The sequence below is a fragment of the Macaca mulatta genome, chromosome 5, assembly GCF_049350105.2.
Source record: "Macaca mulatta isolate MMU2019108-1 chromosome 5, T2T-MMU8v2.0, whole genome shotgun sequence".
Classification (NCBI taxonomy): Eukaryota; Metazoa; Chordata; class Mammalia; order Primates; family Cercopithecidae; genus Macaca; species Macaca mulatta.
The window spans coordinates 47,092,653-47,110,784 of NC_133410.1; the positions used below are offsets into that span (position 1 = coordinate 47,092,653).

The following is an 18,132-nucleotide window of genomic DNA, read 5'->3' on the forward strand; positions in this document are numbered from 1 at the left end:
GTATTAAAAGACTGCCAGATCAGGGCAGGCGGGCAAGTGAAAACAAGGATTTTGTTCTGTGGGGTATAGGAGAGGGAGCTGTTTAGAAATAGGTGAAAGATTATTGAGTAATATTAAGGGTCCAACTGATGTTGAAAGTCAGGCATGGCAGGAATCTGCATTCTTCAGTAATACTCTCCCTCAGTTCTGAAGAGCATAGACATAGGATCAGAAAATGTGGGCTGGGCGCAGTGGTTCACGCCTATAATCCCAGCACTTTGGGAGGCCGAAGTGGGTAGATCACTTGAGGTCAGGAGTTCAAGACTAGCCTGACCAACATGGTGAAATCCTGTCTCTACTAAAAATACAAAATTAGCTGAGCATGGTGGCAGGCACCTGTAATCCCAGCTATTTGGGAGGCTGAGGCAGGAGAATGGCTTGAACCTGGGAGGCAGAGGTTTCAGTGAGCCAACATTGTGCCATTTCACTCCAACCTGGGCAGTAAGAGTAAAACTCCTTCAAAAAAAAAAAAAACAAAAAAACAAACAAACAAAAAAAAAAAACAAGAGAGAAAGAAAAGAAAAGAAAAAGAAAGGTCCTGGTGAAAAGACTGAAGTGATGAGCCCAGGGAACCAGGTAAGCTGAGGGAAAGAAAGGAGGCAAGGGCTGGACACGGTGGCTCATGCCTGTAATCCCAGCACTTTGGGAGGCCGAGGCAGGTGGATCACAAGGTCAGGAGATCAAAACCATCCTGGCTAACACGGTGAAACCCCATGTCTACTAAAAATACAAAAAATTAGCTGGGCATGGTGGCGGGCACCTGTAGTCCCACTTACTCGGGAGGCTGAGGCAGGAGAATGGCGTGAATCCAGGAGGCAGAGCTTGCAGTGAGCTGAGATCGTGCCACTGCACTCCAGCCTGGGCGACAGAGCAAGACTCCATCTCAAAAAAGAAAAAAAAGAAAAGAAAAAGAAAAAGAAAGGAGGCGAGAAGGAGACTCTTTGGACTGAGACACCAGGGGACAAAGTGCAGCCAACAACCAAAAATCTTGTTGGTTTGAAGAGCTCGTGCAGAGGGAATCAAGACATGGGTGACGTGGCAGGAGTATGGGTTGTGGTCATGTAGTGGGAGGACAGTTTTTCACGTGGGTTTCCTGGAGAGGAATCAGATGTTTCTGACCATTACTAGCTGTGTGCCAGCCTAGGAAGTTCATTCTTAAGTCTTTTAGAAGTGGAAGTAAACAGGAAAATTGCTTGCTAAATTATCCCATGAAAGTCAAAGTCTTTCTTCCTTAGAACTTTTGAAAGAAAATTATCACTAGGACACATGGGGCTTGATCTGGTCAACCATCTCATGTTTTTAAATTTTCATTTGGGATTTTTATCTACTTCTTCATAGCAGAGCAAAACAAACTTGTCTTTTATTCCCATAAATATAATTAAAAGAGACAGGCTGAGGAGACCTACCAATGGGTCACTCTAGCCCTTGCCAAATTATGGGATCAGGATATTAAGTATATCCCATTAACTGCTGTAACTGATGGCTCCAAAAGGGAGTATGGCATAAATTGGAAGTTCCCAAAAGTTTGCAGCTCCCCCTGGAGATGTTATAAAACAGAATCAGGGTTATTAGCACACATTCAAGCAAAGGCTTGTTTGAAGTGGGGCATTTTCTAACTTCTTACGGATAGACTAGGCCTCTCTTGACAGTTTTGTTAAATTTAATGTTCTGTGAAACTTCATCAAGGCCTTTAATATTATGTACATGCCCTTAATTATAAACACATATTTCTTCTCTATTGCAAGATTTCTCCTGAACTTTACAGATCTGCCAGTGAAAGAGGAAACTTGGATAACACATGTGGAAATAACAAAAGTGGGGTATGAAACTAGATTAACCAGCACATAAAGAGCGCTGTTCCCTGAAAAAAAACTGTTGGATTCATTTAGGTAATCATCTCATGATGAATGTACTCTTGCTAGTACAACCTTCTTCTTACCATGGAGTTACAAATTAGGTCTGGAAAAGACATCTGGAAACATCTGGCCCCTTCTAAAGCAATAACATTTCAGTGTGTTTTTTGACATACTAGGCAGACTCTTCCAATAATTCTGTATCTTACACATTAAAAGCTCTCAAAAGAAGGTGCTAGTTTGATTTTTTTAATGTTTTATTTCCCCCAAAATAGCAATCAAATAACTGGATATACAAATTTCCATTTTATAATCACTATCACACTGTATTCTAATTACTTGTTTAAATGTCTGTCTCCTCACCAGATTAGCCCCTTAGAGAACAAAACATGTATCCATCTCTGTAACCTCCTTATGAAACTACAGGTATGTGCTGGAACTGTATCCTCTAGAAACAAGAGTACCAATAGGTGAGTAGCTTTCTTTAAGACATTTATTGCAGTATTGTTAAAATGGCAGCAAACTGGAACTAAACCAAATGTTTAGTTTGGGAATCAACTGGGGAATAATTTTAAAAGTTATAGTAAATCTATAGAATATTATTTGACTTAAAAAAAAATGAGTTAGAGCTACATCAATTGACCTGGAGAGATGTCCATGATATATTGCTACATGAGAAAAGCAACTTATAAATGAAAGTATAGAGTGTTCTTCCAAATTACAAAAGTAAACAGTGATGCCTTGTGAAAAATACATGTGTTTATGGTTGTGGGAGAATATTCATAATGCACTAACGGGGGTTACCTTAAGGATGATCAGGAGTTAAGGTTAATGAGTGTGGGAGAATAGTGTTAGCAAAATGCAAAAATATTCATGCCATAATGCTAAGGGAAAATGCAGAATGCATGATTTTAGCAATAGTTTTTTTAAAAGAAAACTTTACCTTTTGGTATATTACTGGTTGATGCCAGGCATAGTTCTTAAAGCTCTACACCGACTGTTTCACTTCCTGCCTGCACCAACTCGGTGAGGTAGGCATTATTATTCCCTTAATTTCACATAACAGAAAACTGTGGCCCAGAGAAGTTACTGAATTCTGTCAGTGGTTACACAATAATTGGCAAAGCTAAGACAAAATAATAACAAATAGGCAAAAAATGAAATCGCTTTTTTTTCCTAGAAACTAATCAGATCAAATGAAAAGTATCCATTTAATTAAGTAATAGATCTGCGGATTATTTTTTGTCTCAAATTTTTTTGCTATTATTTAATATTACTTCATTTAAATAAAGTAAAATTATTAAAAATAAATTCAATAAAATGGCTGGTATGGTGGTTTTCAAAACCTATCCTCAAGTCTTTTGATGTGGGAGGTCTGTGTTTCTTCCCTTTGAATCAGGTGGAGCCTGCGACTAATGGCTCTGGGCAACCACATGGGAGAAGCAATATTTTGTGCCTTTGGATGCTGAGTCAAAAAAGGTAATACATCTTCCTCCTGGCTTACTTTTTGGGAAGCTTGATTTGGAGGATGCCAGCCACCATGAAGTGAGTCTCATATGGAGAGGAACTGAGGCCCCAGCCAACAGGCAGCATCTACTGTCAGACTTCAGATGGTGCCAGCCTCTTCCTAGCCTTGGAATCTTCCAGCTGAGGCCCCAGAAATCACAGAGCAGAGACAAATTATGCCAACTACACTTCGTCTGAATCTTCAGTGAGCACAATAAATGTCTGAGTTTTTGTTTGTAGTTACTGTTTTGTTTATGTTTGGTTTTGTTTGTTTGTTTTGTTTTGTTTTGCTACTAAATTACATAGCAACAGATAGCTGGAAGAGATTCTGCAGTGATGCTCATCAGTTTGGGGTAGGTTTTCCCTTAGTTTTATTATTTTGCTCTCTTTAGGCATATTGTGGTGGTTAATTTTATGTATCAGTCTGGCTGGGCCACAGTGCCCAAATATTTAGCCAACTATTATTCTATATGTTTCTGTGAAGGTGTTTTTTTTTTGGGGGGGGGGGATGAGATTAATATTTAAATCAGCGGACTTTGAGTAAAGCAGATGACACTCCATGATGTAGATGAATCTTACCCATTCAGATGAAAATCTTAATAGAACAAAGACTGACCTCTCCAGCAAGAAGGAATACTGCCAGCAAATTGAACTGCAACTCTTGCCTAATCTTCCTGCCTGCCACCTACCCCATCAGGTTTTGGACTCACCAAGCCTCCAGATTCACATGAGCCAATTATGTCAAAATAAACCTTTGTTTGTTGTCATTGCTTTGTTTCGTGTTTTGGTTTGGTTTGGATGGGCTCCAAACCAAAAAAGTGATCACTCTTCCCCTGAGCCAATCCAGTTCAATTAAGTTCATATCCCATTGCTACCCCTCTAATTGTCTCACCTCATTCAGCACACAGAAGAGAAATCTCACTTCTGCTACGACAAGGCTGCCTAGATTTGGAACCATAAAATGGACCATAACATAACCTCTCTCTTTACATACACACAAAAACACACACACTCTCTGAATAGCACACATATTACACACATTATACCTTTAAGTCTGCTTCCCAAACCACTCAACAGTTTCTCTGCATCCAAGCCTCACTGTAGTATCCAAATAAATCACTTCTGTTTAAGTTATAATATATGTGATATATTTAAGAGGTCTAGAAAAGAGACTAAGAGTAGCATGGAGTCAATCTTCTAAACTTCTTTCTCTCTCTCCCTCCTTAGGACAAAAATCGGAAGCAATATGCAACCATTTCCAACAAATGAGCAGCCAGTATATTAGATTGCAACACCAAGGATAGAAAACTTTAGGAAGATAAAGACCTGGAAAGTAGATTAGCTGTGGCTTTCTCCTCGATGTGGCTTCATGGAGTTACATACGCCACTGAGAATTCCTGAGTGACAAAGTGATCAAATCCAGGCAAAGGAAAAAAGGAAAGGTGCAGCTTACCCCTCAAAGCAGTGAGCAACTGTCAGAACCCACTTCTTCGCAATGAGGACACAGCCACAGATATGTCCACTGGGTTCACTCTGCAGAGAACACTGCCATGGCCACCTTCCAGGGCGACTTGTCCGACCCCCAAGGATCCTTTTGTTCATTCGGGCAGCAGGGCGGCGCCCACAGTCTACCAAGGAGCAGAAGACACAGTTTGTGAGTTGATGCCAAACCTTGCTAAATGCTTAGCTCTTTGCTGTCACTTACAAGGGATCACGCTTCCCCTGAGCCAATCCAGTTAAGTTCATATCCCATTGCCACATCTCTAATTCTCTCACCTTGTTTAGTACATAGAAGAGAAATTTTACTTCTGCTCTGACAAGACTGCCTGGATTTGGAAACATAAAACAGTATAACATTAAGTTACGTATTTACTGTTCAATTCAAACACTTTACCAGTGAAAAACAAGACAGTTCCAACTGTTACCATCGGAGATCACATTCTCTGAGCAACAATTCCTCCTGGTGCAGAAATTCTCAAGGCAGGAGTGTGGTCAGATATTAATCATGTTGTGGGCGGGAGTATATGGAATATATATATACCTCATTTTTTTAGTTTATTTAATATCATAATGTAATTTCACATTTGTGGGAAAAGAAATTATTTTAACAAAATTTCCCACATCATTTTGGCTGGTGGTACCACCACAATGTCAATTCAAACTACAATTCTCAAGGGGAGATGGGGGTACTTTTTAGAATCAATGGTGAGGAGGCAGCATGTCAGCTTTTTATGCTTATACAAAGTGGTGTGTGCTCAAAACCAGTTGAGAAATAGTCCAAGACGAGTAAAATATGACTTCAGAAATTAAAGAACAGATAAAGGAATGGAATATTTAGACTGGAAAAGAGTCTTACGAAGATTTTCAAGGTTAAATTTCCTCTGTATGAGAAGTTGACAAGAGGAAAAGTAGCTTAAATTTATTTCATATAACTTTAGATGACATGATCAAAACTAGTAGGTGCAATTTACAAGAATTGTGGGTTCAGGAAAAGAATTTTCTAAAATCTAAGTTCAACTTTGAATGCAAGAACATAGTCCCTGTTAAAGGATCTTTCAATGTGATGGCACAAGATAATTCAGCTTGGGGTAGAAATTTTAATCACTAAGTTGTCTTCCAACCATGAAACATTTACATTACAACCTCAATGTAAATGAAAAAGGACCATAAAAACCCATATTGAGACTTTCAAAAATACTATGATGTACTTAGAATCCTAGATATCTCAGATTTAAAACAAAACCCAACCGTAAATATATAATTTCCACATTCCTTTCTGAAGATTTACTGTATTTTCATTTCTTGCTAAATTTACATAGGGGTACGTGTAATTATTTGCATACAATATGTAATACAAGAAAAGCTCATTTGCTTTCTACCCTCCCACAGTCTAAAACCCTCTCTTCCTTACTCTCTATTGCATTATCCTAAATTTATTTGCAGCACTTACCAAAGTCCAAAATTATTTTTACTAATTTATAATCTTTGTCTTCACTCCATACAGTGTACATTCCCTGAGATAAGGGCCTTTGTTTACCCTCATTCACTTCTACATCTGCTCAAATCCTAATGCTGAATTTGGTATTAAAGAGATACTTAATAATTAGTTGTTATTTGTTAGATTGAAAACACATAGCTCTTAGGAATAGGAAAGTCATCAAAGACTATTCATCCAACTTCTTACTGGAAATTGCAGTTATATAAGATAACACTTCTAGTTAGTAAACCAGGACTAGAACCAAGTTTACTAACTCCCAATCTAGAATGAGTTATTTATTTATTCATTTACCTGACCTGAAAGGTTTTTTCTGGAATTCCAAGTTTGGGGAAACAAATCACTTTGTTAAAAGGTTTAGGTCATTGTTTCAGAGGAAGTATTTCAGTTGACAAATATGCAGAAATCTGGCTGCAGTTTGATCTGTGAGGAAAATGTCAAGACATTTTAAGAGGAAATGGTCCATTTTTAGTTTTCCTCTTTAAAATTCTTAAGAGGTAGTAACATTTATGAGCTTCGGAGTCAGATAAACTTATTTAGAGTTCAGACACTATCACTTAGCATCTGTGGGCTGTGAGATTTGAGCAAGTTATTTAAATATTCTAAACTAAATAAAATATTAAAGCTGTAAAATATTGGATAATCATCCATGGTTCACAAATCTATTTGAGGTTTAAATGAGTCAGTGTATATAAGACTACCTAGCTGTGTGCCTATAATGCAATAAGAACTTAGTAAGTGTAAATTTCCTCAATTTGTCTTCCTCCTACACCCCACCCATAGACAAGTGAAGTAGCCCTGTTTAAGATGCAATGATTTTTTAGGGGAAACTTATGTGCACTTTCAAGGCAACTTGATTATAATTTTATTTTGTGTCTATTCCTCTCTTAGACATTCCATGTTTTCTTAGTTATCATTGCTTCAATTCCCTTTGTTATCTAGTTCTATGTAGCATCTGTAGGAAATGCAGACATGAGGTTTTATTTTGAATAAGATATTAGAAGAAATCCAAGATTAGAACCCAAGTTCCTCTCTTCTCACCATGATAATTTCTGTAATGATGAATAAAAGAGAAAAAAAATCTATGTCTGGAAAGAAGAAATACAAGCAACCAATGTTGAAATGTAAAGGCAATAGCAAATCTATGGAAACTCTTTACTGAAAAGACAAATTAGGATTATCTTAAGTTAAAAAATGGAAGAAAGGCCTGATGAAAATTCTTGTTCTGTAATCTGACTCTACACAGTTCTTATGAATGCGTTCTTACCCATTTACAAGAAGTTCATGTAAAGTGGTCCCATTGAGGCTCTCCCAGTTGGAGTGTAATGTCAGCCACCGCAGCTCTTTCTCCTGTTCCTGTATCAATTCGGTCACAGATGGTTCTCTGATACAAGGCAAATACTGGATAAGTATTCAAAGTACAATGATCTTTGAACAGGCATTATCATTATTTAGCACTCATTCTCTTTCAAAAAGAAGCATTAAATTATGTCAACATTTCAAGAGGAGAATTTCGACTGTTACAAATTGTTAGAGTTGTTTTAGTTATTCTCCCTGCTGACCTGGGTTTGAACTTCATGAGATGTTAGGATTACAATGTGTATGATATAAAAGTTCCAACAGGTAAAACATAAGAACAACTTTAGGCAGGGATCAAAGGTAAAATAAAATTTATGTAGCTGGGGTTTTTTTCCTCCTCTTTCCTTGTCCATTGTAATTCTGCAACATAGCAATATCATAAAATAAAATAACAACACATAAAGAGAATCAGTGGCCATTTAGCATCTGTTTAGGCAGTATAAAAGTTGTAAGAAATGTAATATTTCTATATTTCTAGGTTTTTTGGTGTTTTGTTTTGTTTTGTTTTGTTTTTTTGAGACGGAGTCTTGCTCTGTTGCCCAGGCTGGAGTACAGTGGTGTGATCTCGGCTCATTGCAACCTCTGCCTCAGGGTTCAAGTGATTCTCCTGCCTCAGCCTCCCAAGTAGCTGGGACCACAGGCACATGCAATCACACCCAGCTAATTTTTATATCTTTAGTAGAGATAGGATTTCACCATGTTGTCCAGGGTGGTCTTAAACTCCTGACCTCAAGTGGTCTGCACCCCTCAGCATCCCTAACTGCTAGGATTACAGGCATGAACCACAGCACCCTGCCTCACCTGATTATTATTTTTAAACTATTGTAATCACATAATAGAAAATGAACAAAAACTTCCCAAACTCATACTTTTAAAAAGGCAAGGAAGAACTCTCTAAAGGGAACACTTGATGACAGAATAAGAGCCAAAGATGAAAAACACAACAGTATTTCATAATGAATGAATTATAAACATTTGATTTTTAAAACAAATGTCATACCTCCTAGCCACAATGAAGAAGAGTGGCATAAGATATAAATTTATTTAGAAACTTCAATTGACTGTTAGATTATTGAAGATATTAAAAAACATCTTACAAAAATAAGAATTTTTATTTTTCTTGGCCAAAATGAATCTGGCTTTCCGTCAGTTCCAGAAGTTCTGAATGTAGAGGCAAAGTGAGAAGGAAAGTATAAAAGTCAGAGGCCACATATACTGTGTTTGTGGTAACCTGCATCCTGATAACCTGCATCCTGAGAATTCCCTTCTGCAATAGAACTACCTATGGACCTCCCAAATCCAGGTAAAGCCAAAGGAAGATAAACTTTAGATTTTGTTACTTAATCAGGTCATTCTTAAATCAGGTATTCAGAGGGCAATAAGATACTTGCATGGGGTGTGCAATTGGGAGACAGCGTGCACTGATGCTGGATGGGAAAATCATTGCAAAGAACTCAAAGGCCCCCTAGCTCCCCTGAGGAAGGGCTCCACAGACATCCACAGGATGTTTTTGCATTTCATTCATTAGCTTCCAAGAAGAAAGGCAATTAAGCTGGAATTTCTCAGTTACAAGTAGAAAATTTAAGAAATTAATCATCAAGGATAGGAGAATGCCATTATGAAAATTAGGTTTTCATGAAATTCTTGAACACTGGCATGTTTCTCATGCACGAACATAAACTTTCAGCACTAGAAAGTCAGTGAGTCATCCTATACCCATTTTAAAAAGTCAGTGAATTTGCTTGGTTGTATTTCTGCCATCGTACAGAATCTGAGCATCTGCATAACTTCAATTTTCCTTTCTTTTTCACCCAGCTTTATTGAGGCATACTTGACAAATAAAAATTGTACACATTTAAGGGGTGTAATGTAATGTTTGATATATGTATACCTTGTGAAATGGTTACCATAATCAAGCTAAGTAGCATATCTATCACCACCTAGTTATGTGTGTGTGTGTGTGTGTGTGTGTGTGTGTGTGTGTGTGTGTGGTTAAGAACACTAAGGCCAAGAATCTTAGCAAATTTCAAGTATACAATTTAGTATTGTTAAGTATAGTCACCATGTTGTACGTTAGAACTCCAGAACTTATTCATTCCACATTACTGCATCTTTGTACCCTTTGACCATCTCCCCATTTTCCCCATCCCCTAGTTTTTGGCAACTCACATTCTACTCTCTGCATTTACGAGTTGACTTTTTTAGATTCCACATATAAATGAGATCATGCTTTATTTGTCTTTCTATGCTTGGCGTATTTCACTTAACATGTCCTCCAGGTTTATCCATATTGTCTCAAATGGCAGAATTTCCTTCTTTTTTAAGAATACTGAATACTGTTCTATTGTGTAAAGAAAATGTGGTGTGCATCTATTGATTCATACATGGAGAAGGAAATTTTAGCAATGATCTAATCCAGCACCTAGAGCAAGAGTATAAATGGAGGCCCAAATGCCATTTTTCTACATATTTAGATGTTATAAATCAAGTTATCAAGCTGTCAAAGAAAATTTCTCTCCTCCTCTCTTGACAAACATATCTGTTAGGTTCAAATACAGATCTCTTGGACTCCTGAGAACGGTGGGTTTCAAACATTAGCATTCATCAGAATCACCTGGAGGACCTGTTACAACACAGATTTTTGGCCTCATCCCCAGATTTTCTGATTCAGTTAAGTCTCAGCTGGGACCCAAAATCTCTTGCTCTACCAAGATCACAGGTGATGATAATGATGCTGGTCTGAGACCACACTTTGAAAACATCATTCTAGAAAAGGGATGAGGCTCCATGTGAGCATAACTCCTTGGCTAACAGAGTCCTTAACCCATGGGATGAGCTAGAGGAGGAGGGCCGGAGGGTCCCTCTAAATCAGGGTTTCTCACCCTAGGTGCTATTGACAAGTTATACCAGCTAATTATCTGCTATGTGGGGCGATTCATGTGCACTGCGGGATGTTTTGTAACATCCCTAGCTTCTACCCACTAGCTGCTAGTAAGATCCCATCAACTCTGGATTTACAATTTAAAAAATAATGTCTATAGACATTCCAAATGTCCCCTAGGACAGGGGTCCCCAGCCCCAGGGCCCCTGGGGACCAGGCCACACAGCAGGAGGTGAGTGTGGGGCAAGCCAGCAAAGCTTAATCTGTGTTTACAGCTGCTCACAATCACGGGCATTACTGCCTGAGCTCCGCCTCCTGTCCCATTAGCGGCCTTAGAGTCTCACAGAAGTGTGACGCCTATTGTGAACTGCGCATGCGTGGGACCTAGGTTGCGTGGTTCTTACGGGAATCAAATCCCTGATAATCTACTATCATTGCCTCTCATCACCCTCAGATGGGACCATCTAGTTGTAGGAAAACAAGCTCAGGGCTCCCACTGATTCAACATTATGGTGAGTAGTATACTGATTTCATTATAATGTAATAATAATAGAAATAAAGTACACAATAAATGTAATGTGCTTGAATCATGCCAAAACCGTTCCCCCCATCGCACCCCAGTCCGTGGAAAAACTGTCTTCCACAAAACCAGTCCCTGGTGCCAAAAACGTTGGGGACTGCTGCCCTAGGGGCAAAGTCACCCCTGGTTGAGAACCACTGCTCTAAATAATGGGGCCTGAAAGCAGTGCTATACAGAGAAGCAGAAGGATTTGCCTTATATTTACTTCTTGAGGAATTGTGTAGTCATAAGACACACATACAAATATATCATTTTTCTGACGCTGAAATGAGAGAACAGAGCTCATTAAGAGTTCTGGAACATCCTGACATTACGAAAGGGATTAAATATTTCAAGGCTTAGGAGAACAGCCAGATCCCTAGACAATTTGGCCAACTCTCCCATCCTCAAGTCACTTTGTTTTAGTAATAAATATCCCATGTTCGAATTATGATTACGTTGGGGCTGCTTACTTAAAAAACGAAGGTCATCACAAATTCCTCCAAAACCAGGGCTTTTCTCTTACCTCTAACAAGACAGACGTGCAGGAATTACCTACACATGTAACACATTTCACTTGAAGGATAAGGTTTGTCTCTTGCATCTATTGACGGGGGAAAATAATCTAAGCATCCAACCTGAGTCCTTGACAGTTCATCTTGGCATATAAATGCCTTTCACAGTGGATAAATTATTCGCAATTCTAAATATCCTGTTGCAAACTTGAAACATTTACACTAAACATTTTGTATCTGATTTCAAAAATCTCTTCTTGAATCTTGTCATATTCTCCCTGTTTGGGTCCCATAGATTTGACATATTAATACTGAAAGTTAGTTATTGCGTCAAGTAGAAATTTTGACAGGCAGGCACTAATAGGTTTCAAACGAAACCTGAATGAACTCTGCTACAGAAACATTTCTCAGGCTGGATAGCTCAGTTCAATGGGAGTTTATACAGCAAAACTCCCATCAGTAGAAATGCTTAAAGCAGAGCACAAATTCTGAGCTTATTTTTCTAGTTAACTCAATATTTTAAAAACACTTTTTATTGCAATCCTAACTGATGATAGATAGAACGATCGATCGATCGATAGATAGATAGATAGACAGACAGATTTTTCTTTTTTCTTTTTTTTTTTTTTTTGAGATGGAGTCTCACTCTGTCACCCAGGCTGGAGTGGAGCGGCTTGATCTCAGCTTACTGCAACCTCCACCTTCCAGGTTCAAGCAATTCTCCTGCCTCAGCCTCCCAGGTAGCTGGGGACTACAGGCTCATGCCACCACACCCGGCTAATTTTTGTACTTTTTGGTGGAGGTAGGGTTTCATTATGTTGCCCAGACTGGTCTCAAACTCCTGACCTCAAGTGATCTGCATGCCTTGGCCTCCCAGGGTGCTGGGATTACAAGTGTGAGCCACTGCGCCCATCCTGTAATTGTATTCTCTTACTATTTGTTTGTCTATCTCAGAGATGGAGCGTAGTAACTGTATTAGGCAAGGATCTATAGGTACAAATGACAAAACTATCTCAAAGCAAAGAGGGGGAAGGTTAATGGATCATAAAATTAACTTGCAGAGTATTCATATTTCATAAAATAAAAGAATCAACAAAACTAAATATTTAATCCATTTGCAATATAAAAATTACAAAATTGTAATGTGAACTAAAATTTAAATTTATAAAATATGACTATTAAATATACACTATCATTCTAATATAAATTAGAAAACAAAAATAAAAATAAAGCACCATTTAAAATAAACATCTTATTATAAGTGTAAAAATAATCAATCATAAACATTTTGAATTAAAATATCATTTGAACATATATAAAATTCAGTCTTATAAAACAAACATGTTGTAAGAATATTTTTGAGCAGAAGTGTCTACCTCTTTTAGAATCTATGCCAGTTCAGCTATTTCCTTCTGGCTATTTTATTTTCAAAAATCCCATCTGCTTTTTTCGAGAACTTGACCTTTTGGGACAACACTTTTTTTTAAGAGATAGAAATGTGACATTTTATTGACAATTTAATTTTAGTTTCAAAGAAAATATTTATTGCTTATCTTCACATCTTTTGCTTCATCATGTAAAGCTAGAGATTATCAGTTTCAATTTCAACATACTTTTTAAATTCCAGTTCTTCAGAAAGACTCTGAACCAGAGTAGAATGTATTTTTCTAACACAAGTCTTGCTTTGTTGGCTGCTATTTTCTTCTTCTTGAGTATAACAGGAATATAAAAATGCTTTCTAAAAATATGTGCATCTCTATTCACTTCAAAGTTTTAAGTCAATATATAGCTCTATGGGTCCATTACAAGATAAATAATTCAAAATTCAAAAAAAAAATAAACAAATATTGAATTAACAAAAAAATTGGCATTTTAAAAGTGCCTAAAATAGTACTGGAATATGTGAGTATCAAAAAGTGGAAATGTAATCAATTACTAAAGAGATGTGGACGGTCTTCAAGATGATCAATGCCAGGGAACCAGTACCCTCAGGGCTCTTCAACTCTCGTCTCCACTTCCTTCTGTGTTGTGGGGAGGAGGGCAAAGGGGATGGCAGCTTCATTGTCTTAAAGTAAGTTTTCTATAAGCCAGAGGACTAGCTGCCTACAGTTCTAAACTCACAGGCATTCATCTTTATGACCAAAAAAGAAAGAAGTCATCTTTCCCAGTTCCAATTAAAATAAATATTGGGCCGGGCGTGGCTCACGCCTGTAATCCCAGCACTTTGGGAGGCCAAGGCAGGTGGATCATGTGAGGTCAGGAGTTCAAGACCAGCCTGGTCCACGTGGCAAAACCCCGTCTCTACTAAAAATACAAAAATTAGCCGGGCATGGTGGTGGGCACCTGCAATCCCAGCTACTCAGGAGTCTGAGGAAGGAGAATCATTTGAACCTGGGAGGCAGAGGTTGCAGTGAGCCAAGATCACACTATTGCACTCCAGCCTGTGTGACAAGAGCAGAACTCTGTCTTAAATAAATAAAAATCTTGTTGAAGAACCAAGAATCCCAAAACCAATCACTGTGGCCTGGCAGTAAGACACTTTGATTGGTCCATCTTGGGGTAGGTACCTACCCCTCAACCAATCACAGACCAAAAAGAGAGTCATGTACAAAGAAGGTCGCTCCCATTTGGAGCCCAAGGATAAAATGGGAAGTGAAGCAAATATCCAGAAGGAAGGGATGTAGGCCCCAAAGGAAGGGAGGAATGTAGAGAAGCAACACAATATATGTGCCTGCTGCCTGTGACCTTAATTGAAATGAGTTAGTTCAAAAGATTATTGTTCTTCAGAATCAAGATTCTTCACTTTGTATGTTAGTTTTGGGAAGACATAGGAAAGGTAAAAGATTAGGTTGAAATTAGGCTTGACATGTTTATTAATGTTACAGTGGGTTAGTGAGTGAGTGTTCAAGCTGATATAAAGTGAGTTGGAGCTCAGAAGAAACATTATAGTGACGGTTTAAACAAGTGACATAGCCAGATAGATAAGGGTTAAAACTGATGCTTACAGGTTAATGAGGTGGGATAGAAATGGAGATAATAGATTGGTGTGGTATCAGATGGAGTCCCTCTCTAAGGAGCTATTATTTTAGTTAGAGGAACAAATTACAAACATGTAAAAAACTATTTTGGATACTGATAAGTTCTCTGAATAAGACAAAATAACCAAATGTGATAGAGTTACATGCTGAGACTGAAAGCTGCCTCAAGTAGGATTGTCAAAGAAAGTTTCTCTAAGTCACAGATGTATGAGCTGAGACATGAATAATGAAGTATTAGAGTTCTGCATTCCAAGTAAAAATAACAGTGAAGGCAAACCCCCCAAGATGGGTATGAGTTTGAAATGTTTTAACATCAATAATAAGGTCAATGTGTCTAAAGTTTAGTGGGCAAGTGGAGAATACTAGGATATTTACTGGGTCAGAGAGGAAGGCAGGGACCAAATTATGCAGTGTCTGGTAGGTCAGAGTAAGAAAGCAGATTTTCAGCCCAAACTGTAAAATAATAAGATAAGAAGACCAAAATCTTTTGCATGTAGGTAATATTGTTGCTGTCAGTCCTGTCTTTCAGGTAAAAGCCAGATTGCAGTAGGTTTTTAAGACAACATGAAAAAGATACCTTATCAGAAGTTGAGTCATCATTAAGGGTCTCCTGGTGTATCTAGCTTCAAAAGGAGACTGATTCCTTACAAGGGCTTCTAACAGAAATAATAGAAGCCCTCAGGGCGGAGCAAGATGACCGAATAGGAACAGCTCCAGTCTCCAGCTCCCAGCGCGAGCAACACAGAAGACAAGTGATTTCTGCATTTTCAACTGAGGTACTGGGTTCATCTCACTAGGGAGTGCCGGACAATCGGTGCTGGTCAGATGCTGCAGCCCGACCAGCGAGAGCTGAAGCAGGGCGAGGCATCGCCTCACCTGGGAAGCCCAAGAGGGAAGGGAATCCCTTTCCCTAGCCAGGGGAACTCAGACACACAGCACCTGGAAAATCGGGTAACTCCCACCCCAATACTGTGCTTTACCAAGGGTCTTAGCAAACTGGCACACCAGGAGATTATATCCCACACCTGGCTGGGAGGGTCGCACGCCCATGGAGCATCCTTCATTGCTAGCACAGCAGTCTGCGATCTAACGACAAGACAGCAGCGGGGCAGGGGGAGGGGCACCCGCCATTGCTGAGGCTTAAGTAGGAAACAAAGCCGCTGGGAAGCTTGAACTGGGTGGAGCTCACAGCAGCTCAAGGAGGCCTACCTGTCTCTGTAGACTCCACCTCTGGGGACAGGGCACAGCTAAACAACAACAAAAACAAAAAAAAAGCAGCAGAAACCTCTGCAGACGCAAACAACTCTGTCTGACAGCTTTGAAGAGAGCAGTGGATCTCCCAACACAGAGGTTGAGATCTGAGAATGGACAGACTGCCTGCTCAAGTGGGACCCTGACCCCTGAGTAGCCTAACTGGGAGACATCCCCCACTAGGGGCAGACCGACACCCCACACCTCACAGAGTGGACAACACCCCTGAGAGGAAGCTTCCAAAGCAAGAATCAGACAGGTACACTTGCTGTTCAGCAATATTCTATCTTCTGCAGCCTCTGCTGCTGATACCCAGGCAAACAGCGTCTAGAGTGGACCTCAAACAATCTCCAACAGACCTACAGCTGAGGGTCCTGACTGTTAGAAGGAAAACTAACAAACAGGAAGGACACCCACACCAAAACCCCATCAGTACATCACCATCATCAAAGACCAGAGGCAGATAAAACCACAAAGATGGGGAAAAAGCAGGGCAGAAAAGCTGGAAATTCAAAAAATAAGAGTGCATCTCCCCCTGCAAAGGAACACAGCTCATCGCCAGCAACGGATCAAAGCTGGATGGAGAATGACTTTGACGAGATGAGAGAAGAAGGCTTCAGTCCATCAAACTTCTCAGAGCTAAAGGACGAATTACGTACCCAGTGCAAAGAAACTAAAAATCTTGAAAAAAGAGTGGAAGAATTGATTACTAGAATAATTAATGCAGAGAAGGCCATAAATGAAGTGACAGAGATGAAAACCATGACCTGAGAAATACGTGACAAATGCACAAGCTTCAGTAACCGACTCGATCAACTGGAAGAAAGAGTATCAGCAATTGAGGATCAAATGAATGAAATGAAGCGAGAAGAGAAATCTAAAGAAAAAAGAACAAAAAGAAATGAACAAAGCCTGCAAGAAGTATGGGATTATGTAAAAAGACCAAATCTACGTCTGATTGGGGTGCCTGAAAGTGAGGGGGAAAATGGAACCAAGTTGGAAAACACTCTGCAGGATATCATCCAGGAGAATTTCCCCAACCTAGTAGGGCAGGCCAACATTCAAATTCAGGAAATACAGAGAACGCCACAAAGATACTCCTCGAGAAGAGCAACTCCAAGACACATAATTGCCAGATTCACCAAAGTTGAAATGAAGGAAAAAATCTTAAGGGCAGCCAGAGAGAAAGGTCGGGTTACCCACAAAGGGAAGCCCATCAGACTAACAGCAGATCTCTCGGCAGAAACTATCCAAGCCAGAAGAGAGTGGGGGCCAATATTCAACATTCTTAAAGAAAAGAATTTTCAACCCAGAATTTCATATCCAGCCAAACTAAGTTTCATAAGTGAAGGAGAAATAAAATCCTTTACAGAGAAGCAAATGCTTAGAGATTTTGTCACCACCAGGTCTGCCTTACAAGAGACCCTGAAGGAAGCACTGAACATGGAAAGGAACAACAGGTACCAGCCATTGCAAAAACATGCCAAAATGTAAAGACCATCGAGGCTAGGAAGAAACTGCATCAACTAACGAGCAAAATAACCAGTTAATATCATAATGGCAGGATCAGGTTCACACATAACAATCTTAACCTTAAATGTAAATGGACTAAATGCTCCAATTAAAAGACACAGACTGGCAAACTGGATAAAGAGTCAAGACCCATCAGTTTGCTGTATTCAGGAGACCCATCTCACATGCAGAGACATACATAGGCTCAAAATAAAGGGATGGAGGAAGATCTACCAAGCAAATGGAGAACAAAAAAAAGCAGGGGTTGCAATCCTAGTCTCTGATAAAACAGACTTTAAACCATCAAAGATCAAAAGAGATAAAGAAGGCCATTACATAATGGTAAAGGGATCAATTCAACAGGAAGAGCTAACTATCCTAAATATATATGCACCCAATACAGGAGCACCCAGATTCATAAGGCAAGTCCTTAGAGACTTACAAAGAGACTTAGACTCCCATTCAATAATAATGGGAGACTTGAACACCCCACTGTCAACATTAGACAGATCAACGAGACAGAAAGTTAACAAGGATATCCAGGAATTGAACTCATCTCTGCAGCAAGCAGATGTAATAGAAATCTACAGAACTCTCCACCCCAAATCAACAGAATATATATTC

The 18,132-nt window shown here is 39.1% G+C and overlaps 1 protein-coding gene across 15 annotated transcripts in view; it reads right to left on the reverse strand.

The window, feature by feature from the left end:
- Positions 1-18,132, reverse strand: part of CORIN (corin, serine peptidase) — a 261,847-nt gene that overhangs the window by 21,736 nt on the left and 221,979 nt on the right. For all 15 annotated transcript variants that reach the window (XR_013417836.1, XR_013417837.1, XR_013417835.1 and 12 more), the window contains 3 exons: positions 7,661-7,777; positions 5,175-5,224; positions 4,852-5,026 (listed from right to left, as the gene is read on the reverse strand). Coding sequence is in view for 9 of the 15 variants with exons in the window: in XM_078003367.1 (XP_077859493.1) it covers positions 4,852-5,026; positions 5,175-5,224; positions 7,661-7,777 (342 nt within the window). In the remaining 6 variants the exon portion in view is untranslated. The remainder of the gene's footprint in view (positions 1-4,851; positions 5,027-5,174; positions 5,225-7,660; positions 7,778-18,132) is intronic.